The sequence below is a fragment of the Dipodomys ordii genome, unplaced genomic scaffold (genome assembly GCF_000151885.1).
Source record: "Dipodomys ordii isolate 6190 unplaced genomic scaffold, Dord_2.0 Scaffold17, whole genome shotgun sequence".
Classification (NCBI taxonomy): domain Eukaryota; kingdom Metazoa; phylum Chordata; class Mammalia; order Rodentia; family Heteromyidae; genus Dipodomys; species Dipodomys ordii.
The window spans coordinates 20,370,567-20,397,044 of record NW_012267233.1 but is presented as its reverse complement, the minus strand read 5'-3'; the positions used below and the strand labels follow the sequence as shown (position 1 = coordinate 20,397,044).

Below are 26,478 nucleotides of genomic sequence, written 5' to 3'. Positions count from 1 at the left end.
ATGCTTTGCTTAAATTTCTCTTATCTGCACTAGATCTGGACCTGATTTCCATAAAACAAAAATCTAGTGTAATGCTTTCTGGAAAGACATGAATACAGATTGACATAAGAAAAAAAATATTCCTCAAGTAACCAAATCTCAGTGGCAAATTCAAATTATGTAGATAGGAACCCAACATATATTGAGTTTTTCCTGATGAAACAAATGAAAGAGAGAAGAAAAATACAGGAATAAAAAAGATGGGGGAAAAGAAAATAATGATAGGGAAAAAGCCCTTGGTGAGCTTCTCATTTTATCTTTAATCAGTTTGTAAAGTCTTGTTGATAAAGAATATGAATTACAATATTCTCTTCATGTATTTTATGGTATACCTACACTTTTTTCCAATCTAGCTGTCTGTCCCTGCCCACTGGCTTAACAAGGTACTGATTTGGCGATAAGGTTATTTTTCAAGGAGACTTTCTTTAATTTTTCAGAATGTTTGGATGACATTTGCATTTCTCTTGCATTTTGTTTATACATTTTAATCACATTTTCCATTTTTTGTCACTTTTCTACATGACTACAAATTGCAGAGGACAAACAGGGTCCTGTATTTTATGCCCAGGGCCTGCCACTATTGGACTGGTATTCCATAAGCAGCAGTTCAGTTGAAAATAAACATAAGCATTTATATGATCAGCAGTTGTCACTGTAGTTTGGAAAGAATTTTGCTTCACTGAAATAATACAACAAAGACTATATATTTCAATGGTTTCTAAAAAGATAAGAAGCAAAATTATAAAAGTGAGACCATGAGTAAATTATTGATTCTCAAGGTATTTCATTTAAAAGACAATTTTTATGTACTTAATTATTTGATTTTCCTTTTTATATTATGAACACTTATCTCAGAAGACACTAATTCAGATATGCATCACAAAATCCTTCAAAGAGTGCTGGAATCCATTCAAAAGGAGAAACACTAGTATACAAAGGAGACATTTCAACTAATGTGCCCATGTGGATAATTTATTCCCCTTTCCACTGAGTTTTAACATTATTACACCCAATGCTAACATGTAGTCCAAGTGCATAAAATATATAAACTGTGTCAAAACAAATTGTAATGAAAAAGCAATTAGTTGTTCTCTTTCTGTACCTGTATGTGATGTGTTTGTGCTGCCACTTCTGTCCTGTTAATGCATATCGTTTTCGACGAATATTAAATTTGGAACTACCTCTTGTCTGATCAGGTACACCACATCGAGGCTTTTTCATCCAGCTGAAAAAAAGCAGTAATATCTGTTATTTACTGAAATCCCTAATCATTTTTTTTTGTCGGTTGTGGGGCCTGAACTCTGGGCCTGGGTGCTGTCCCTCAGCTCTTCAGCTCAAAGCTAGTGCTCTACCTCTTGAGCCACAGAGCCACTTCTGGCTTTTTCTGTTATATGGTGCTGAGGAATCAATCCCAGAGCCTCATGCATGCAAGGCAAGCACTCTACCACTGAGCCACCTTCCCAGCACCCCTAATCATTAATTTTAAAAGGAAATCAATGAATAGTTTAATATGAGACAATATTATTGAAAGCAGTAAACCATGAAGTCCAGGGATAGAAGTAATTTTCTTGCAATTTGAATCTAAATAGAATTTTGGGAAGGCATATACAAGAATCAGTGGTTTAACACTAGCATTCCTTAGATATTTTTCCTCCTAATCTTTTTTTTTATTTTTGGCTAATTGCAGACTGAGGTTCTCTATAGCTTCCAAAAGGAATCTGCTCTTAGAAGGTTTGTAACTATGTGTGAGTCATTAAAGTTTCATTCAATTTAGCATTCAACAATTTTTAAAATCTAGTTCCAGGATTCAACTTGGTATAATCCATTCTCTTCTAACTTAAGTAGCAGTGAGTTGTTTGTACATATAAATTCATGTCCCCAAATTTTCTTTTTACTTTTGATCATTATTCCAATCTTCAGGAAGTAGTCCTTTGTTGTGAATCTTTACTACTAATAAAGCTAAGTTAAAAATAAGGTTTCTGAAATGAAGCTCTGTAGCTGAAGAATAGAGAGCAACATTTGTATTTGGAAGTGAAATGATGCTTTCAATTCACTGAGTTTCATGTTTATTCACATATAATAGTCTAACATCATTTCTAGAGTGTGTCATTTGATCATTGTTATGTTTTCTATCTATCCTATTGTGTTTTCTAAGCAGAAAGATGTTCATGATTTTGAGTTTTCCTTTTGAGTCCTGTGATGCTACATGACCCAGAGTGTGTGAATGAAAGAGTCAGTTTTTGCTTTATTATGTCAGGCACTTGATAATTTCCTTATTGTACAAAATCGTGAGACAAAGGACAAGGGGGAACCAATGCAACAATGATACAAAAACTATGTTGGAAATGAGCTGTACAACTGGTGTAGGGGAGGCTGGGAGGGCGGGAAAGTGAGAGAAAAATGAGGGAGGGGGTAACCTGATTCACAATAAATGTAATTACTACCTTACTCATGGAACTGTAACCCCTCTGTATATCACCTTGACAATACAATTTAAAAATAAATTTTAAAAATGGAATTGACTAAAGAGATGGCTATCTGAAACTGCCCATTATGTGAAAAATGAATTAGTTTATATATTACATGGATAAATCAGCCACTTTTGTATTTTCAAAATTAAAATGGCATTTTTAGTGCATATTTTAAGGCAAATTTATTGAACAAATAAACATTAATGGACCTCTGACAAAGTTGACTTTATATAGAGAAAATACATCATCATATTTTCAAAGAAATCTATCACACTTTTCCTTCTACCTCACTGCCCGATGCCCGGAGGTAAAGGTTGCTTTCTATGCTTCAGTTTCCTCATCTACGAAGTGAGATGATAATGTTATGTCCTTTACTAAGGTACTTTAAAGATTTATGTAGTTAAATTGTGTGAATCATTTGGACTACAGTCTAATAGGTAGCCACTGCTATTACTATCATAATAATTGTAAATTATCAGGTAATAGTCATACCAGTATCAATAGTAAAAGCAATAGAAATAATGGCTGCATACAAAATTTACTTGTTTCTGTTCACCTTGACCTGTTTGCTAAAATGCAACAGTTTACATTATTCAAAACAGAGATATTTCTCATGCTTTGATAATTGAGGTAAGGACAAATATCTGTTTTTTAATGTAAATAAAGTAGCAACAAGCTCTGAACAGCTTTATAGCATATGTACAGGTGTTGACATACACTGACCATGCTTGAGAAATACAGGCTGCCCAATGCAGGACTCCCAGTGGAATGAATATAAGAGTTGTAGTCCAAGTATCTGTTGGTGCTGCAGTGGGCTGTACGAACAGTCTTGTAGCAGAATAGAATGGGAATGCCACCCTTGGCTGGTGGAATTGCGCCATGCAGTAGCTTGGCATATCTTTACCAAGAGAAAAATATGAGTCCCCAAACATACTTTATGCTTCTTCCAATTATCACTGTGAGAACAATATTCATTTCACAGAGATGCTTTCATCTATCAAACTTTACAAATTTTAATTGAAAGTAAAAGTAATATCTATGGCTTAGGGCTGTCCCTGAGGTCATTCTCGGAATGTTTAAATATGTTTGTTTTGATTACTTTAAACAGCTTTAGGTTTTGTTTGTGCTCAAAGAAGGTAAGTCTAGTAGTCACAAGAAGATTTTGAAGTAACATTTACTTAGAGCTCAAAATGTTGGCTGACAGGTTGCTCTGGACCAGAGTATCTTTACCAATTCATGAACTGCCTGCATGTATGCTCATGTGACTCACAAGGCAGAGGGGCAAATTTAAAGCCCTTCAATATAAGTACAGAGAAAAATGCATCAAGCCATTCAGATCTTAAAGGAGAAGAAAGTTCAGTTAGTGTCTGCTTTTGTTAATGCTTCCATCTTTTAGAATGGAAATATAAGGTTTTTCTTATTATCACTTCTTCCAAAACAATTGAGGATAGACCCACCCTGTGATGCTATAATATTTCAGTACCCTAGAATATTCAGTACTTTTAAAAGAGACCATTAGTTACTGAAAACCACATCTTTTCTACCTAAATTGAAAGGGAAGTCTAAGTATTAACTTGAATATTTAAATAAATAAAAACCACAAAGAACATTGTTAAGTCCAAATTGTTCTGGCTCTTAGTATATCTATATACAAATTTCAACTGGCAATGTAGAGTTCAAATATTACTGCAGTTCTACAATAATTTTGTGGAAAAGGTACTTGCTTGTATTAAATGAATTTTAATCAAATTAAATTTCTAGGCAGAGTTCAAATAAAATATGTATATTCAGATTACTCAATGCATTAGAATAAACACACACATATATTCCCATATATATATATATATATATATATAATATGTATTTTGAAAGAAAGATCAAATGCTTTAAGAAATAATCTCTCTCTCTCTTTTGACTGGGAAGGTGGCTCAGTGGTAGAGCGCTTGCTCTGCATGCCTGAGGCCCTGGGTTCGATTCCTCAGCACCACATAAGCAAAAAGAAAAAAGCCGGAAGTGGTGCTGTGGCTCAAGTGTAGAGCGCTAGCCTTGAGTTGAGGCACCCAGGCCCAGAGTTCAGGCCCCATGACCATACAAAAAAAAAAAGAAATAATCTCTCATTAGTCATTCTTCAATACATAACACTGTATACACAAAATAACAATAAACCAAAGTTTTAAAAACTTTGAACAGAGTCTAAGACTTGTCAATATTTTATTGCATGTAAAAAATGGATAAGATGCTATTTTAATACAAAGGTATGAGTTGACCTCTATACTTATAGACCTTATTTTATGTAGCAAGTTGGAGATTTAAAAGTTCACATACAATTCATATAAAATATATCAGGCTTATTTTCCTATTGTTTTGAATTTTTCATGCTAAAATATCTTTAAATATTTTATTATCTTTTTATTAAGTGGTTGTACAAATGGTCTGTCATTATCATGTCAATTTATAAGTATAATGTATCTTGATGAATATTACTCACTTCATATTCTCTTCTAAGCCTCCCAACCTGACTCATTCCCTCATTTTCTTAGTTTCAAAAAATATGCACTGAATATTATGACTGCATTCTTGACTTGCTTAAAATATCTCTTTTATGCATACTGTATACTACAATATTCATTAAGCAACTTAAGTGAGCTTGCTCACAAAAAGTTGCTAGCCAACCTCATAATTTAAAAGAACAAAGACAATATCAGGTAATTAATTTTTGTGGGGAATAAGAATTTATTACTATTTCTCATACACTAGTTCTAATTAATATAAAAGCCATACAGTAGGTCAAATAATATCTGAATGTGTTGCTTGAAACTGGTTAAATTCATTGACATAATGTAGAGCTTACCACAATTGTAATCATTACTTTTAATTACCCAAGAATTATAGATTAAACACACCATGTCTGCCTGCCAAAGGAGGATACAATTATTCAATATAAACATGCTGGTTTTGAAAAGATTAAGATATGTTAATAGTTTATAGTATCTGAAAATGGATAAAATGCTATTTTAATACAAGGGCATGAGTTTAATCCTATACTTATAGGCCTTATTTTATGTAGCAAGACTGAGATTAAAAATTCATACCTTATTATTTAATTATGTAAAATAATAATGTCATCTCAGCATGAATTGTTATTATATATTCGCCTGTGATTGTATAAACACTATTTGAACAGTATGATTGTGGGGATTATGCTTCTAAAACCAGTACACACTGTTTGATCCAAGTAACCTGGGAAGTCACACCTCAGAAGCAGAAATATTCTAATGGAAAAATAGGCAGCCAGTAAATGAAGCCACAGGGCTTCTCCAGGGAGTGACAGGAATAATAAAGTCCAAGCAGACAGAAGGAGCAGAGAAGGTGTGGCTGGGGACAAAGAAACAATGAGAGAGGGTCAGCAAGTCTTTTGAAGCTTCACCTAGAAATGACTGCCGGATAAACACACCATAAATTAAAAATAAGATTCAAACTGAATTGGATGATTTTTGTTAAAACACACACAAAAACAAAGAAGCAAAAAAGCAAGCAACAAACCTAATTTGATTTTACATTAATGGCTGCCTGGATGGAAAATCTGTTCCTGTAATTCTGTTTCAACGATCTGCTATTTTACCACCTATTTACTATTACTACTGCCCTTTATGTGTGGAAACTAAGCCATGCTAGGCTTGAAGGACCCATGTTCTTCTCTGTACTTCCGTAATTTTACATCCTCCTGACAACCACAAATTGTTCACACGCATCACCACGTGATGGACCGAATAAATCCTGCACATATTTTGTGTTATCCTCTTTTATTATCTCACTTTAGACAATAAAACCTATCCATCATGAATCCTTCAAATAACCAATTTCTCTAAAGTGGAGAAACAGATACTACCTTTTGTCCAACTCTGATAAATTCAATATTTAGAGCTAAATTTTTAAATATTCTGGCATTAGTAAAGTTAGGCATTCAAGCACTTTCATTTGTTTCCAAAACTTCAATTTACTTGCAATTAAAAAAATTATTTTGTTCTATTCTCTAAGAAAGTGGGATAGGTCATAGGCATGCATATGTGTAATCCCAGCACTCTGGAGGCTGGGATTACCTAGCAGGGCCCTGTCTCAAAAGAGAAAGGAAATACAAACAAAAATAAAGTGAATCAAAAGGTAACAGTTCTCTATGAGCAAACTGTCCAGTGTGTTTTATACAATGACAATGTTGGGGTTAACTGTGCAATTTAAACAGACTATAATTCTATAGCTGGTATCAAAACACAGAACTAGCTGAAGTTTTATGTTTTACTAACTTGAAACTTTAATTTTGGAGAAGTTGTAATCATGGCTTAAAAGTAAAAGTTTGGTATTATTTTATAAAGAGAGAATTGCAATAATCAGAGTTCAACTGGGCACATATTTCAAAATTTGATTCTCAATACTTACAAAGCATATAACTGTTGAAGAATTTGCTATATAACTTATTAATTTTATTTTCTAAAATATAAACGAAAGTGTTTACACTTCTATAAAAAAGTGATAGAGGAGGTTGTGTATTTATTTTCTCAAATGGGTTTGAAGTTTTTTCATCTTAAAGCTTTAACTGTCTGTGTTCCTCTCCTGATGATATAAAATGATATAGAATCACAATATTATAAATAACAGAAGACAAAATTTAATTTCAGGAGTATGTTAAGTTAGTTTGACATGTCAGAGTTATGTCCGAGCCCCCATACTTCAGATATTAAAGGGTAAATAATGTTATTTCTTGACCAGATATGGTGGCTCATGGCTATATTCCTAGCTACTTGGGAGAGAGCTCAAGAGGTTCCTGGTTTTTAATGAGGCCAGGCAGTCATCCAGACCCCATCTCAAACAATAAAGCTTAGTGTTGCATATGACAAGCCATCCTAGCCATAAAGAATAAAGAGCAAGATTTGATCCGGGTGGTCCCATGGAAAAGCACAAGACTCTAAATGAAAATATGAAGTAACTGAAGCAAAAAGATTGGAAATTCAGCTCAACTAATGCAATAAGTTTCAGGTCTTGATTTCAAATTGCAATAGCACCCAAAATACAAAAAAAATAAACAAAAATTAAATATTATTTCTTGAGATCTATAGTGAAGCAAGTTCCACATGGTGGACTTAGTTTATGCCACCATTCTGGAATTCACTTAGCCTTTGACATTCAGTTTCTTTATCTGAGCAAGTTAATGAGATAAATCGATCATGTCTTCCTGTTCAGAAGCCCATGTCTGGTCATCAAACTAAAAAACAGATTTATTTGCATATGCTTGTTTATTACATATTTGTTTTAGATCTCTAAAAACACATGACTTTTCCTCTACTGAAAAAATATTTAACCATTCTTCCTTTCTTACCCAGAAGCAACAACATAACCTCATGACGCTAGGGGACATAGAGTGAGCCAGTGAGTAAACACTCTGTGACTATGTAGTTACCCACAGATGGTGTTCTACTCACAGCAAGGTAACAAGGCCCTGGCTTTTACCACTACACATGTGTCTTTCACAGACAAAGTGATCACTGACATGTTACTAGTAGATGAATCAAGGAATTAAATATTATTAGAGAGTAAGAAACTCCTTTTGTGTAAGAAATTGAACGTAATATTTCACTGAAAAGTCAATTTAATTTATCTCCTCTGGGGTCTCTCACCAGTGTGGAAGTCGTAACCTGCTAAAACTTGGTCTCTGGCATCAACCATCTTTCCCATCCAAAATAAAAAACCTGATTTGAACTGCTTCCAGATTTCCAGTTCTATATATTTCCATTATAGTACTAACCTAACAACACTTAACATAACACACTATTACCAGTTATAAAGACCGGCTCTACCCTTCCCTGGCACTTTCTCATAAAGTGGCTTCAACCAGACACCAACTGTGGATCATAATCATATCTTCCATCTTTTGCTAAAAGTAGGCGAGTAACCTTAGATTGAACTTTTAATGTACAAAATCTTTTTTTAATTGTGAAAATATCATACAGAGGGGTTACAATTACACAAGCAAGGTTATGAGTACATTTCTTATTAAACATTGTTGCCTCCTCTTTTGTTTCCCCTTCCCATCCCTGCCCCCGCTTCCTCGGCCAAAGTTGTAAAGTAGTAAAGTTCATTTTTTGACATCTCATTGTTGCAATGGGTCCACCTTTATCCCTATTTAAACAATTTGTTTTTTTCCTTTCTCTACCCAAATTATACCAACATTAAATACAGTGATAACAGAGGTTATGTACAAAATCTTTGAGGACGGAAGTTTTAAGATGGACAAATGCCAAAGGAAGTTCATGAGACAAATTATTCTATTAGGAGCGGGTGAAGTTTGTGTAATACTTTAAAGTCTATTAGTTTGGATTAAAAGGACAAAACAGGAGTTGAGGTGTCGTTACTTACTCAATTGTGTTTCTGTCCACTTTCCCTGTCATGTTAATGCCATAGAACTGCTGCATGGCAGAGAGAGCAGATTGCATGGTCTCTGCAGAGCGCAGCACCGACATCCGGGGCTCAGTCGGTGGAAGATAGCCGTACTTTTGTAACCAGACCTGCAATAACAAGTTGAGTCACTTTAAATCAGCCTCATGGTATAACAAGAGCTTCCTAGCAATTAATTTGTGTCTACTATAGATTAACAAACTTCATTTCATTAACATGAACATTATTCATATATCTATTTCTAATATAATTACATAGTTCAGACTGTGTTAATCCTATTCTAGTAGTTGTTTTGGGCCTTTCTAATATATCCATATGTTTTACTTTGGGAAAAGATTACTGTTCCCTAGAAGCTTATTGTATATCAAGGCTATGGCACACAAAGTTTTCGCTGCTTTTTAGGAACTCAACCTCTCACAGTGAAGAATGTTCTGTGTTAATAATATGACTCTATCAAGGCATCTTCACTAGAAGAGTCAGTTAAAGTACACATCTGAAAGACTGAATAACTGGACAGTTACTACAACTTGATGAGTGACTTTCTAAGATTAAATCCCTGTTATTCTGTCATGACATTTTCAGTTTAAGTTTATAACAAGTCTATTTGGTTGTAGCAAGGAATTTCCTAGAAAAGGCAGCTTTTTCATATAAAAGATAGTCTTTATTTACTTCACATGATTTATAAGGTCAAATTTATATGATGTCATTGCAGAGGTGTAATCTTATGAAATATGCTTAATTCTCTTTTTAACAAGTCTTATGATTTTTATTGAACTCTCCTTGGTGAAGAGAATCTAATAGGATAGTGAGAGAAAAAAGTACAGTGAGAGAAAGTTAGAGTTGAGTTCATATCCTAGTCCTGATTAGAGAAATAAGTCAGAGTCATTTGAGGTGACAGCTTAAAAGCATTTGAACAAAAATACAATCTACCAGGAAGCAGATGCTTTCCAGTTTTACAAGTTGGTGCATTCATTTAAAATCCTATGTATAGTGTATGGTCCAACCAGCTGTTTTTACTTTAATCATCCCAAGGGCTCTGAGGTTTCTTGAAGTACAGTGAGCTACAATTGATATGGGCCACATAGCTGCTGTAGTACTACTCAGTGGAAGGCATTCATCACTGTGTGTTTTTCTATCTCTGTCTCCGTATCACATGAATGAGAATCCTTCAGAAGTTCAGGAAACTGAAATGTTTCCTTTATAAAGTTACTAACATAGCACATTAGGCTTAATTCCCTAGTGACTATAATAAGAAAACATCAAGCTTCCTCAAAAGAGATTCATACTCATTACATCAGTCTTAAAATATGAAACATACATGTATGAACAGTCTATGATCCTTTCAAATGTTGCTTGCCTAAGAATGTAGTATAATCAGAACTTCTTGAAAACAAATTATAACATTTATTCTAAAATTATTTATGAGGTGAGCAATATATCAGTATCAAGAAGGTTTACTGGGGAAACTCAATCTAGTAAATGTATCTACCATATAGCCAAAGCATGTCAAGACAATCTGTTCATCTGATCTGTAATGAATAGACTGCCAGGGATAATATATTCAGTTACCTTGATAACAGTGGTGCAATCTGAAATAGATTCCATTTTTACTCCATTCAGGAGGCAGGCTGGAAAATTACTTGGTAAAAAATAACTACTGTTATTCCATTTCTCAAAAATTAGATAATTTTAATAATATAGATGTGTCAATATGCTTAAAATAAATAAATTTTCCATAACACTGTGTTCATTTCTCTCTTGTTACAGTTGATTTGTTGCTAGGTTACACATGGATGCTAAGCTACTGGCAATTACATTTATGAGAACAGCAAGAAGAGAAAATCATTAATAAAACACTATCATTTATATACAAATGGAAGGACTAAAAACTACATAAACATTAAGTATATAATGAAAAAATAGCATGTTCTGCAAATGCATATTTGATTTATGCCTTAGCATTTCAAACAAATGATTTCAAATATTCAAATAAGAGGAAAAAATGAATTGTGACTTCTTCAAGTCGCTTTTTTATATTATGTTAATCAGGAAATGCTGTTTTGTTCTGAATGACTGACAAGGTGGTAATTCATTTTAATTGGAAAACAACAGGAAGCCTATGAGATCTTTCATTTTATGGTGAAAATTTGTTTTCTAGATAATAGATCAACATTTTGATTTGTTAGCCAAGAAGCAAACTTTTTAAAATGAAATTAAAACATGGTATCTAATTGGAAAAGAAAATAAATCCACAAAGTAATATTTCACATATCACCTTACTTGCAATCTTCTCAAGTCCAAGGTTAATGTGCTATACAGTCTTTCTATAATATTTACTATTCATAAAATGCATTTAGATGACCATATTTGGAGAGGAGGACGTATGTACACATTTCAAATATATATGCATGTGCATGTTTTCCCAGAGACATCATGTTGTCTTACACCATATCTGTTTTTTAATATTTTTTTAGATTTGGAATAGTGATTTTGCCTCTTGAAATTATTTGAGCCTTGATACCTTTCCAGTGATCTCAAACACACATTTTATTGATAGTTAAGGAGCAAGTTCTAGTATGTACTTTTGGAGAAGTAAAACATTTTTGTATGCCAGTATAGTTCATCTTAGATAGTATTAGGCTACCAAAATAACCTCGTGCTCAGTGAGTTTTATTATTTCATGCCAATTAATTGTCTTCAGCTATCAAAATTGCTTCTGTTGAAGTTAAAATTGTCCTTGGAAAGAAATAACCATATACTATACCATATACTGACCCATTTTCTTAAAAACAAAGAAATTTAAACCATATGTCAAGTTCTGTTTTGTTCTTGTTCTATTGTTTTGCGTATTGTGTTCGTTGGAATGATAAGTCCATAGAAGAGTGCTAAAAATTATCAAGAGATCAATATGTTTCTTCAAAGAAATATTTGATTTGTGTACTATCTGGGACTTACAGCATCACATTACCATGCAGATGAACAACCACAGAATCTCTAAAGGAACTGCAAAATCTGATCTTGAATTGCACTCCTCTTGCTACTAACTTATTCAAGTGTCTTGCTATTTTTGGATAGAACTAATTTTCTGCACTTGGTGATAACTCCAGTGGAGGAACAACCAGAATACTGCTACTCTCTGTGGAGCAAGAAGGTATATCAAGAAATAAAAGGTAAAGACTTGAATATTAAGTGATGTGCTGATTTTTAGACTGTAATATGATCAAGAAGCAGCAGGCATGCAACCTGCCAGCAAATCCACTAGAGAAATGTTCTTGTCAGTGATATTTCAGATTCACATATTATGAAGACCTATATTAATGAAGGTTAAGCAGAATGTTGACAGTTATCAATGAAATATGTTAACAGTTCATATAATGAGCAGCAAATACAAGCAGTGACTAAGTCATTCTTGTTTATTTCACTAGACTAGTTTGATAACAAGAAAAATAAATGCTTTTCTCTAGTATTCAAAAATGGAATACTTTGGGGAGGAAATCAAAGGCAGAAGGTTAAGAAAAGGAGAAAAAGGTAGAGAAAGAAGGAAAGGGTTATGGACTTGTAACACCTTTGTACAACTACTTAATAAAAAGAGTAACAGCAAATAAATAAATAATATAAATAGCAAAATAAATAAATATAATTCATTGACTCATTCATGTAAATTTAGACACTATAATTGCTTTACTCAAGTGAATCACAAATAGAATAACAATTACAAAATTACTTCTTACAGGATGTTATATAAGCAACAACATTTTATAATAACTACTTAAATGTTTATAAGGAGCTAAGATGTACTTCAAAATAACATAAAATTAAGGGACTGAAATACTGAATTTATTATGATTAGAAGGGCTCTCTTTTATATATTTATATATTGCAAAAATCATTGGAAGAATATCTAAGGAGGAATGGTTTTAGAATTTTGTTTAACTTGGACAATCATTTTTCTAGTCTTCAATGCCTATAGGAAGCTGAGGCACAGATTTGTGGCTATGCTCAATGTAGTTAATTTTCCACTAATATAGAGTGAGTCTGTGATTCCCTGTATGAAGTTCATATGACCCATAATACTCCTCAAATAAAAGAGAAACTGATAAAATATTTCATAGCATTTGTTTAGTATAAATTATTACTATTTATAAAATTATAAGTTTTTAATGGAATTACTTAAAAAATACTGGTACATAAAACCTTATCATACTAATGGATATATTTAAATCCATAATTGTTCATACATATTCTGATACAATAACTGACCATATTGATGATGTATAACTGAAAGAATGCATTTAAATAGAAAAGATCTTGATTTCATAAAGATGAATTTCCATGTTTCAGTATGTAATGTTATAATAGTTTATTATGTTCTGTTATAAAGCAAAACTAATAACAAAAATGATCAGCATCCTATTTTAGTCATTATCAGCCAACTCTGCTACAGATCTAGGATACTTTTTCCTGAAATGACATTTATTCACCAAATAATGGTCAGATTTAGAGCCAACGTTTTGTAGACTGAAAAGTACTATAAATATGAATTATGGCTACCTGTTACCCCCCAAACTTAAAGTAATGTGGGAGTAGTCATACAGAATTGGTCAAATTGAAAATTCATAAGATAAGTTAATGAGGCAGAAATTAGTCTGCTTCTTCTTTCAAAAATCTGAATGGGTTCTAAATCACCATCTCATCCTTACCATGAATGAAACAGTGTGTGAAATTGAACATACAGAACTCAGCTCATTTAGAATTTTACCATCTATCAACTGGCTTCTTAAACTTGAAGTAAAACAGTAAAGAAACCAGTCTATTCTACTAAACATCGTACTAAAAAAGTCTGCTCTACTAGCTATCTTATCACTCAAGAAGCAGTGGTCACCAAGCCAAGCAGCTGGCTTTTTAGTAAAAGTTGCAATGATTATCATGACCATATTTTATTTTCACCTTGACTTAAAACTCTTTTATTTGGAGTAGTAACTAAAAATTGGACTATAAAAGCTGTAAAAGGTTTTTTTTTTCATTCTTCCTCTCTGCCTAAAAGTGAGCAGTGCTTTGTACTTTGTCACTGTGGAAGAAAAGCATCTTGGATAGCAACCACTGAACTACAGAGATAAAAACAATTCCTTTGCTGTGTGCTGGTGGCTCTGGACTGTAAACTACTCAGAAGGCTGGGATCTGAAGATAGCTTTGGTGAGATTATTATCTCCTTCAATTAGCTACCCCACCCCTAACCCCCCCTCACCCCCCTCAGCAAAAAAAGCAAGAAGTAGAGCTATGGCTCAAGTACAGCACTAGCCTGAAGCAAAACCGCTCAGGGATAGTGCCCAAGCCCTGAGTTCAAGCCCAGGACTGGCACAAACATCAGCAACAACAACAGCTCAGATCTAAGACATTCTGGAAATTTACTGGGGATTGTAATCTATCATTTGCTCTGCCTTTATGATTAGATATCCTAAGTAAATTTACTCTATATATCCTTATACAAAGAGAGTGACAAATACCTCCCCAAAGCAAAGCATGATCAATAATGAATAGAACAAGTCTCCATGCTGCTACTTAGCAAGGACTAATGACCAAAAATCTGCTTTAAAATAATCTTGGCATGATTCTACTTTCTATCACATTCATTTTCTTAATGCAAGGCAGACCCCGCCCATTAAATCAGTGTTTTAATGCTAAGTGAAGATTAGTGCTGACAATGAGCTACAAGGTGTGCTGAGAGAGGAGGTAGAGCTCCAATGTGGACAGTGTGTCACTATAAAGTTATTCTGAGGAGGAGAGGAGACGGAATAGAATAAGGGATGACACTGACCAAGGGTATGAAAATGTCATATATAAAACTCATTATTTAAAACAAATAAAATGTGCTAACCAAAAATCAGATTTGATTCTATCATGTTACAGAACAAGCTATTTGGCTGAGTCAGTTCATATGGATTTGTGAATAATGTTATCTTAAAATACAAACATTAGACTTGTTTTTTTTTTTGGTTGTGGGGCTTGAACTCAGCGACTGGGCACTGGCTCTGACCTTTTTCTCTTAAGGCTGTAGCTCTACCACTTTGACCCACAGTGCCATTTCAGGATTTCTAATGGTTAATTGGAGATAAGAATCTCACAGATTTCCTCCTGAGGCTGGCTTCAGTTCAAACCAGGATCTTCAGATCTCTGCCTCTTGAGAGGCTAGAATTACAGGGTGGGCCACTGGAGCCAGGCAAATCATCCAACTTTAAAATACATAAAGAAGCAAGCATTTTCTATTACATATAAGTTTGCTGGTTTTCTCATAGCAAACTTTTAAAAGGAGTTATGGAACATAAAAAGGTTTATTTGCTTTTTATCACAAGTGTGTGTGTGCGTGTTTCTTTGTTTTGTTTTGTTTTTGTGAAGACAAGTAGTTGCTAGTAAAATGCTATATAATACTTGTTTGGGACAGAAGAAACAAGGAATAAAACTCTTTGACCTTGTTTCTAAAAATAAAAATGATGTGTTGGCAATTCAGAAGAAAGGAACTGATTTCAAAGGAAAGATACACCAGTTTATTTTAAATATAAATGGGTGGAAATGTTCTCATCATATGTAACACTACAATCTCAACAAAATCATGATCTATTCAAATGCTTTTATTAGTTTTTAAAACCCTGGCCACAAAAGCCTCTACCTGTAAGACAACTTGCCAAAAATAGTTTCAGTGGTTTTAACCCCACAGTTTTATTTTTATTTTATTGTGAAAATACTGTACAGAGAGATTACAATTACATGGGCAAGATAATGAGTACATTTCTTATCAAGCATTGTAGCCTCCTCCTTTGTTTTCCCTTCCCATCCTCCCCCGCCTCCCCCACCCAATACTCCTCACTCCCCCCACCCCAGCACCAAATTTGTAAAGTTCATTTTCGACATAACGACTTGTATATCTCATTGTTGCAGTGGGTCCACCTGTATCCCTATTTAAAAAATTTGTTTTCCCCTTCCCCTCCACAAATTATACCGACATCAAATACAGTGAAAGCAGGGGTTAAACTGTGGGGGGGGGGGATATACAAAGCAACAAAGAAGTAATCTTATAAATGTGTTAGAAAGAACAAAAACATTTGAATACATATCTTAGGGTTCATTTCCCTAACATCACCTTATCTGACCTTTTCTGCTTGACTCAGACATATACTAGATATTGCAAATAAGGGAAACCATGGGACCTATGTTTCTTTGGGCCTGGTTTACTTCACTTATGTTTACAAACAAGGCCACACTAAAGCTACCAGCACGACTATGTTTATTGCAGCACTATTTACTATAGCTAAGATATGGAACCAACCCAGATGCACCTCAGTAGATGAATGGATCAAGAAAATGTGGTATATATACACAATGGAATTCTATGCCTCCATCAGAAAGAATGACATTGACCCATTTGTTAGGAAATGGAAAGACTTGGAAAAAATTAACCCCACATTTTAAAAAAATATAAAAACACAATATTTTCTGATTACTTTCCAGGAATAATTAACTAGACAAATTCTATTAGAAATAAAACCCACTGGTAAGTTGATGGGTAAAATTATACACATTTTTCTAGTTTATGTTTCCTGGTTAGGTGTCTCCTTTGGCTTATGAGATATTAATGATAGAAATTAAAAATAAACTGGCCTTAAAATAATGAATTTTGATCCACTTAACACTGTGTAGAAGAATGAAGCATAGCCACAGAATCCTCAATAAAGATGATTAATGGCAACTCTCTAATGAGTGCAAATCAATGTAAATATAATTTGCAATAGTTATTTTTAAATGTTATATCATCCTTAGGTCATCTTAATATGTCTAATTTATGTATGTTTAATGACAAATATAATGTTTAACATGTGAGTTCATAAATATAATTTAAAGAAGATGGATGTTAAAAACTTGGTTGATGAAAATATTCCATTTGAAAGATCTGATTATTAATTGTCTCAATAGCAAAAAATTAAGTTCTTATAAATGAAGATGTCCTGTAATTCTCTCCAATGAGTCAAAGACACTCTCCAGAAAGGACAAGAGGAAAATAGCTATACATATGTGTGTGTGTGTATGTATATATTAACAATCATTAGCTATATTTTAGATTCTCTTCCCAAAATGATAATCCCCAAGCTCTTCCATTTCCCTCACTCTGTTGAAGCTATTCAGTCTGTGGAAACAGTTTTTATAAGGACAATCAATCCACTCAAGATTTTGTCTCAAACTACTCTCTTGTTACCTGTTAACAATTGATTCTTTGGTAAATGTCAGTCCTTTCCCAACAATCATTGATAACAACACTTGCTACATTTCCTTCACTGCTACTATGGACCAGGCAACTTATATGCATTGTCTTTAATAGTTAAATTAACAGCATAATGTGTTTCATAAATGCCATAATAGAGCCCTAGAAATATTAATTAACTTGCAAGATATCTGGAGATTAAGAGGAACAATCAGAGTTCAGAGAGAGAGATCTGACTGATATCCAAGTTTGGCTCTGTCATTCTAGTCTGCCTCTTAGAAGAGAGCCAGCTGCCTGTCAGTAGGCTTGGTAGTCATAGGAGCAGCTATTTAAGTCTGAAGATGAGAGAGCAGACCATCTGAAAACAGGTCTACAAAAACCAAGAGTTTTCAGGTTTCATGCAAAAAAAGCAGACCATTTTATATCATAAAAAGGCACCAAACTGAGGTTGCTTATATTCTAGGAATAACACTAATCCTAATTCCAAGGGTTTAATCTTAATTCTCAATGCAAAAGAGACTTTGGCTAACACAGTTAAGATTCTTATTTCACTTATGGTCATTTTAGTGCTGGTACAGGTAAAAAATCACAGTCCTCATTTCTTTTCACTTTATTCTTTCATGGAACTTCCTTCTTGCAGTCTTTTGTTGTTCCTCAACTATGTCTAGGTTGTCCTTAGTTATTATTCTTAAAATTAATCTCTTACTACTTTCAAGGCTGATGACTCATCAGTTCTTAACTCTGAACTCATCCAACTCTGCCACCATACTTTTTTAAACAAATAACAGTAATCCCTCAAGAGCAGGAGCCAGACAATAACATAATTTAGAGGAATTTTAAGAGGTCAGGGTTAGTGGGAGGTCATTTGGTAATCCTTTTTTTTAAGTATTTGAAAATTGCTTTTAGTAAAGCATTCATATTCAGTGTGAACACACACCTAGAGCTAAGATTTATTAAGCCAACCAGCATGCTAATGTTAAAATGTTAACTCACATAATTAGCACCACAACTCTCAGAAGTTGGTACTATTATCTTCATTTTATAGGTGAGCAAACAAGATGAGAAAGGTTAATCAAATTGCTCAGGGCTATGGAGGAATTACATGATACCCAGAGATATAGGGATTAGTTTGACTCCAAAATGGCTCTTGCTCTTAGCAATTGAAAGGAAGCCAAGAGGAATAGGCCCTTGGCAAAATTAGACTTTTTTTTGTTGTTTGTTTGTTTTTTGCTTTTTTTAAATTTATTAATACGTTTTTTTTATTGTGAAAATACCGTACGGGTTAGTATTACATGAGCAAGGTAATGAGTACATTTCTTATCAAGCATCATTGTCTCCTGCTTTGTTTCCCCTTACCAATTCCTCACCACCACCAAAATTGTAAAGTTCATTTGTCGTCATAACATCTTGTACATCTCATTGTTGCAATGGGTCCACCTGTATCCCTATTTAAACAATTTGTTTTTCCCTTCCCCTCCACACATTATACCAACATCAAATACAGTGGAAACAGGGGTTTATACCATGGGGGAGAGACATACAAAACAACAAAGAAATCATCTTATAAATATGTTAGAAACAATAGCAAGAAAGAAAAAAACATTTGAGTCCTTCTTGAAGTTCATTTTGCCTAACAGCAACTTATTTGACCGTTTCTGCTTGTCTCAGACATATGCTAGTTACTGCAAAATGGCTTATAGGCATTCTAGGTGAGAAATCTTATGTTTTGCTTTTATACATCTAAACCTCATCAGTGTCAGGTGATCCATTTTACTGGAAGGGAAAAAAACAAACTAAAATAATAAATACATGATAAATAAGACTTGATACTAGCTTCCATATTATCTATCAGTTACTAGTTAGCAAGGAAGAATGGGCAGTTCTCCAAAGGCTGAAAAGACGTAGTTGTTTAAGCAAACTGGGATGATTTTGAAAGTAGCAAAGCCTCCTGAAGACAAAGCCAACATGGTGTCCTGATTCTTCCTAATCCCCACCTAATTATAAAGAAAGGGGTCTAATAGTGGCACTCTACTAGTGAATAATAGATATTGAAGTTGCTAAGCACTAAAACCTGAAAGCTAATTGTGATTTGGAGAAAGAGAATTAAGTGGAGCAGATACAATTCCAAAATAGAGAACAGGGGAAGGATATTTAAAACCACAACAATCCTTCCAACTATCAGTTGGAAATCAGCTGCTTCTCTCCAGGCCTTCGGGTACTTCAGAATCTTGAACATACACCTCTCCTTGGAGAGGTTCTTAAATGTGAAACTTGCTGTTTTCTCTTGGGGGACTAGTGTGATGTGAATGTTGAACAAGTTTAATTAAGATAATTAGAAGGTTAAATTCTTTGTATCTCTGTGACATTAAGACATGCATTTCCAAAATAAGGTTACCTGTTATCTATCTATCTATCTATCTATCTATCTATCTATCTATCTATCTATCTATCTGTCTGTCTATCTATCTATCTATCTATCTATCTATCTATCTATCTTAGGACAAATGAGTAGAAGTTAGAATATCTCAAGGGCACAAACCACATTTCAGATTTTTACAAAGAGAGGACTAAGCAAACTAAAACCTTTTCCATTATGCACTCTTTAGATCAATACTTACAGAATCCCCATTGTGTGTAAGTTTGAGACCAGGGTGAGACCAGGTCACATTTAACTTAGAGGATTATCAATGTAAAAGATATCCATAAATAATCTCCAAAGAAACACAGAATTTCAAATCAGAACATAAATGTTGTGAAGATCTATGACACCTAATTTATATTTATAGGACAATAAGAAGAGATATGATCAATGTATAATTAACCTGGAATTTTAACTTTTAAGAAAAAAAAGATAAGAGAATGCTGACCTTTATAAAGAGAGAGAATGTGGGTACAAATACACAGAGGTATTGATGGTATCTTCAGAATGCATGTACAAATTATTTGACACATCCCAGCTATGGAAAGAGTACAAGTTTCTTTAGCATTAAAAATACTAGTGTTTGTATTTGGATCTGATGGATACAACGTGATGTAGATGGTGCTGATTGTTTGTAGGCTATGGTAGAAGCAGTGGCCCATCTTCACCTGGCTTTCTCTTTTATGAGAGTCTTGTCCTGAAAACTCACCTGTCATTATGGGGAAACATAAGACAAGGTGGTGTTCCCACTGGCTGCCTCATCTAAAGCCAGCATCAACTGCTACACAAGTGAATGAAAGGCACTGAGAAAATTCCAGCTCCTGGCTTTGCAGCAGTATTCGCCGAGATAAACTGCCCTAGCTGAGCCTCACCCAAAGTACAAAATTGTAAGCTGCGGTGTTTTTTTTTTCTTCCACTATATTTTAGGCAGATATTTTCATCACACTACAGAACTGGAAGAGTTTGAAGAATCCTAACCTTGTAAGAACTTCAAAGGAACCAAATGTGGTCAAACAGACTAGAAAAGACAGTTACATTGTCAGCCTATGAAGCAACATGTAGGGTGTCTGTGTGTGTGTGTGTGAGTGTGTGTGTGTGGTGTGTGTGTGTGTGTGTGTGTGTGGTATGTGTGTGTGTGTAGCTAATAAGGAAAGTAGAAAGAGGATTAAAGCTTTAATGACATGGCTAAATTTGTGTTAGAAATATGTATTTATGAACTGTGAGTAGAGTTGGAAGGTAGAGGTGCATAAAGGAGCTACAGTAAGGAGGTTAATGCAATTCTGGAGGGGGGTGAAATAGATTAATGGATGAATTGATTATTCACTTTAGAGGTAGAAGCAACTCTGCACGCTATAAAGTATGTTACAGATATAATTATGACCACTGCTGTTATTCTATTTATGTATTTGGGGCATAGTTGTTTGAGCAGCATACTGGAGTCTTGGATACAAAGATAACATCAGAGTGTTTGTCATCAAGGTTAGTGTCTGACCATCAGACCCAAGCAGGGGTTCGGATAGAAGTCTGTATGTGCACTACAAGTTCACACAGATAGGGCATATGCATGTCATAGGGCAGATCATTTGGGGGATGAAAATAGAGCATTAAATACAACTGAAAACACATTTCAAAACATTTGAATCTCCTGAGTTTATAAAAAGCCTCCTTGGTTTGCCCTTCCATCTCCAAGGTCACTTCCCTGCACCAGGGCTCTCTTTTCCTGGCACTTTAATAATCTAACACTTTTCCTAATTGCTTAATTAACTTCTCTGGCTCTATATTTTGTTTTCAGTTTTGACCTATCCTATTTCATATGGAAAGATGAAGTATCTTAAAATATCAGTTCCTTTATTTAACTTTCTGGCTCTTGACAGTATGATTGCCATTGGTTATTTTTTAATGGCTTAAAATTCTTTATCTTTGCATTTGTTAAATCCCCAAAGTTCTGCATAACTACCTCATCAAGGTCACATATCTCCAAAATGTATATCTACTATCTAAAACCTTATCCTAACTGAGCTGTAAATGGTTCATCTTTTTGTATCCAGGCCCCACAACCATCATGGTCTCATATGTACTTACATTCCCTGGCTAACCAAGTATTAGAGAAATCCTTATTTTTCCTTATCACTCTTTCTAGCCTCTGAGAGAATTAGGCTGTAGATGGCCTGTTATGATGTGAGAGATCATGTTTTGCACTTGATACAAAAGCTTTTAAGTGTGGAGGATACAGGTTTTTCAGGGACCTTCAATAAGAAACCATCAAATAATACTGGTGGCTCACACCTATTATCCTAGCGATGCAGGAAGGCTAAGATCTGAGGATTCTGCCAGTTAGGGCAGAAAGTCCAGGAGATTCTTACCTCCATGTAACCACCAAAAACAGATAGGAATGGAGCTATGATTCAAGTGGCAGACTACTAACCTTGGAGCAAAGAAGCTCAGGGACAGCATCCAGGCACTAAGTTCAAGCCCAAGGACCAGAGCACAACAGAGAGAGAGAGGGACGGAGGGGGAAGTGATCTTGACTAAAGCACACAGGCCTTCTTAAGTTTTGGTGTCTACATCTGTCACCTCGAGGGTTGTGAAGAACATTTTAAAAATAATCTGTACCAGAGGGGTGAGCACAAGGGAAAGCACAAAATAAAATTAGCACAGAAATTATACATTCAAGGTGTGTGTATGTGGAATAACAACTATACTCTTAGCTACTTGGGAGGCAGAACTAGGAGAACTATGGGTCAGTAACTACCTGGGGGAAATAGGAGACACTGATAAACAAGATAAAGTGAAAAGGGCTGAGGATATGGCCCAAGTGATAGAACATCTGCCTACTAAGTGAAGCTTTGAGTTTAATCCTCAGTCCTCAGTACCAACACACACACACACACACACACACACACACACATTATAATTATTTGACATAAAGATTTTCAGTATTTCTAAAATATCTTAAAAATACATGCCAGCCAGAGAACAGTGGCTCACTCCTGTGACCTCAACTACTCAGGAGCTGGGATCTGAGGCAAGCTAAGCAGAAAAGTCTGCAAGACTGTTGTCTCCAATAAATCACCAAAAAGCTGGAAGTGGAGCTGTGGAGCTGTGGATCAAAAAAGCTTTTTTTTTTTTTTTTCAAAAAAAGCTTTGAACAAAAAAAGCTCAAGGACAGAACCTAGACCTTGAGTTCAAATCCCAGTATGGGTAAGCACCTAAAACAATATATGTCAATTTTAGGTAACAGGTTGTTAAATTTCTTGAAAAAAATGTCAACTCTCTGCCAATTAAGAAGATAAAATACACATTTCTTCCTATTTGCTTATCTTGTGATGACCATCTTACATCTCTAAGATTTCATCTTTTGCCTTTAAACTAGACTCATTCCCCATCATGATTTTTAATTTTACTTATAAATTAAAATGGAATATTATATAATCATAAAATCAGATGGATCTAAATGAAGTTACATATGAAATTGTGGTAAGAAAAAACATGTACACAACCTATATATTATGTTTATTAATATACAGAAATTTTCTAGATGCAAATCCAATAAGCTACTAAAATCAGATAACTTTTACAAATGGAACAGATGGGCAAATTATTAAGTAGAACTCTTATGATGATGATTTTAAAACTTTTAGTAATGTGTAAATACAGAAGATCAGTTAAAAGTAATTCTTTCTTTGCACAGCATGTGATATCCCACAAGAATTTCAGACAGTCTAGAACAATAAACTCTAAAATGATTTCAGGGACTAGACTGGACTATACAGGAACTGTATTATAGAGATTAGGCCACTAATCTGGTAAACGTTATGTTTAAGATCCTATACATTTACTCTTATGTGTGGCTAATTTGTGTTTAATTTAACAAGCCATACTGACAATAAATACTCCAAATTAAAATTTCTAATGGCTCAATTTTGTAATCCCAAAATATTTGAGAAAACATTATTAAGAAATATTAGGAATATTAGGAAAACATTTCAGAAGAATAGTGTTACACAGTTGTTTTTATTCATTTAAAAAAATTTCACCTTGTCCAACATTTAATGCCTCAGATAGATAGATAGATAGATAGATAGATAGATAGATAGATAGATAGATAGATAGATAGATAGATGCATATACACACATATGTATATATTGTGGCTGATTATATCACTGGAGTGGAATAGAAAATCAGGCAATGTGAGTAGTAACATTTGTACAGATTATGTGCATTCTACTCTCCTCTGCAGACATCACATTCCAGAATCCTCTGAATTTCCTAAAACTCAGGACTAAGATAGAGGGATGATCAATTAGAAAAATCAAATTTTAGTAGTCACAGGATTTCTTCACAGGAAGCACAAATACTTTTCTCATTCTAATCCTAAATATTGTTTGTCTTATGAGTATTATGATCCTATGATTCTGAGGTTATGTGTTATCCTTAAGCAGACTCATAGATTTGTTTATTTCAGACCAAAGGAACACTCTAGGAAAAGAAATGAATACTAGAAGTGCACACTAAATTCCAAAAAGGAGTCAGATCATTCTCTTTATGTTTGTAGGTGCTTCTTTTCCCCTTTAATATTAGCTCTCTAAAGCCATATCTCAAGTGTTTGGATAGGTTCTGTTTCAATCTCTGTTTAGTGAACTCATCTTCTGAGAGTACTGGCTACCAAACCTCTTTTAATAGCAAGGGCCTACTAAGTTTTTAACATAGGAAGGCTGCTAGCAACAATATCAATGATGACGATGACAACAACAGTGCTAGCTATCTTTAAAAGCAAGAAGCTGACAATTTCTCTAGGTTTAACTTCAGATGTTCTCTTGTTCTCTGAAACTCCAGAAATGTACATCATACTTTCTAGTAAAGATTGAGCCATGCCCACAGATGCCACACCTTCATCAGGTTTAAAACTTTTATCATGATTTTGCTGACTCCTAGTGCAGGCATAGGTGGACTTTGGCATTCACATAAATGATGTTATCCCATCAACCAAGCTCCAAGTCTGGGAGTTATCTTTAGCATGTTCTTTTTTCTTATTATTCTCAAAAACTGACAGGTATACATATCTGACTTGTTATGTCTCATAAATACATCTGGAATACAATCCTCAAACTCAAATTAGACCTTCAACATTTTCTTTTTCTAGATTTTCTTCATAATCATTATTTGGTTGTACAGCATTATGAGTTTCATTATGATATTCATAAAGTACTTTGTTCATACTTGCCTTCAATACACTTCCTAGCTTTTAAAGACGGTTTTTATCATGTTTTTTTTTTTTTATGCTGACTAGGGCTGGATAAAGTTACAACTTAAGACTATGAATTCATTATGAAATGGATAGTTTAAGCAAACAACTAATCATAACTAAGGTGGTTATCATTACTTGTATTGAAATATTTAAAAATATACTCTCACAGAAATGTTCTGCTATATGATTCATATTTTCTTTAAAAAAATCACCATATTATGTAATATATCTTTAGACTTTTGAGTTAAATTCTCTCTTATAACCAGAATTACAACTTTTTAAAGCTGAATAAGAATTCTTGCCTCTATTCCTGATTTACCTCCCTATCCACAGCAGTATGAAAATCTTTAGGAAGTCTTCCAAATGCTTGAAGAAGAGAACACATAATACCTGGTCAGGAGTTCGTAAATCTATTCAGTGAATGAACTCTACCATTCAGTGTTCAGCCCTGAAAATAAGTCCTCAGATAATAAATTTGAGACAAGTTCTCTGGTTAAAGGACTGTTAAACATATGGCACAGAAACTAAATCTGAAAGCAGTTTTGAGAGTGTTATGTCATTTACTTTTCATTATTTTTTCTGAGAGCTGTTTTTCAGGTCTACCCTTGCTTATACCAGATTTCCCATGCCTAAAGCTCTTTACCTTGGGAAGAAAACCTCTGTCATCAACATTCCCTCACATTTGACTCCCAGCTGGATTGAGAAATCCAAAGCTCTATTCATAGAGATGAGGTTGAACTATTTTTGTCCCTTCTTTTCATCCTCACTGCATTTCTGCAAGGCTTCATGAATACTGGGCAGTTAGTCTTCTATAATGCCACGTTCTAAAACCTAAATTGTGTCCCTTGCTGTCATTGCTCTAGTTCCGTTTTGAAATTTGATGTGACATCTTTTTCCCGCCAGGATCCTGACTAACATTCATGACCTGTGTGCATGGCACTTTTGGCTTATCATATAAATAGAATAAAGCAGCAATAGAGGATCATACTTATCCAAAAAGCTTTTGAGGAAACCATTGGATAATAGCCATGCATGTTCCATATGATTTAACAACTACTTTTAATTATTGAAAGTCAGAATAACAAATATATATTTGCAGAAATATATATATATTTGTACATATCTTAACACAATATAGAATATATCATCTGGAGAAGTTTACTTGAAAACATGATCCAATATTGGTACAATTCTGGAGGTATGACTTTTGATTGATCTGGGTCAAATGCAGAAAATAAAGTTTCAGAAACTTTTTTTTTTTTTGGTCAGTTGTGGGGCTTGAACTGTGACCCTGGGCGCTGTCCCTGCGCTCTTCAGCTCAAGGCAAGCACTCTACACAGTGCCACTTTTGGTTTTCTAGTTGTTTATTGAAGGTAAGAATTTCACGGACTTTCCTTCCCCCGGCTGGCTTTGAACTGTGATCCTCGGGTATCAGCCTCCTGAGTAACTAGGATTACAGGCGTGAGCCACCAGCACCAGGCAATTTCAGGAACTTTTGTAGCAACATTGACACCAGGTAATATTTCTAACCACAAATATTGATCCATTTTACACTCTAAAATTAAAAAAATATTGGTTCATCGCACAATTTTTACTCTGAAA

General features: G+C 34.2%; 1 protein-coding gene across 1 annotated transcript in view; it reads right to left on the bottom strand.

Moving 5' to 3' along the window:
* Nucleotides 1-26,478, bottom strand: part of Mmp16 (matrix metallopeptidase 16 (membrane-inserted)) — a 237,040-nt gene that overhangs the window by 116,072 nt on the left and 94,490 nt on the right. The window contains exons 2-3 of the mRNA XM_013012442.1: nucleotides 8,919-9,067; nucleotides 1,142-1,264 (exon numbers count right to left, since the gene is read on the bottom strand). Coding sequence (XP_012867896.1) covers nucleotides 1,142-1,264; nucleotides 8,919-9,067 — 272 coding nt within the window. The remainder of the gene's footprint in view (nucleotides 1-1,141; nucleotides 1,265-8,918; nucleotides 9,068-26,478) is intronic.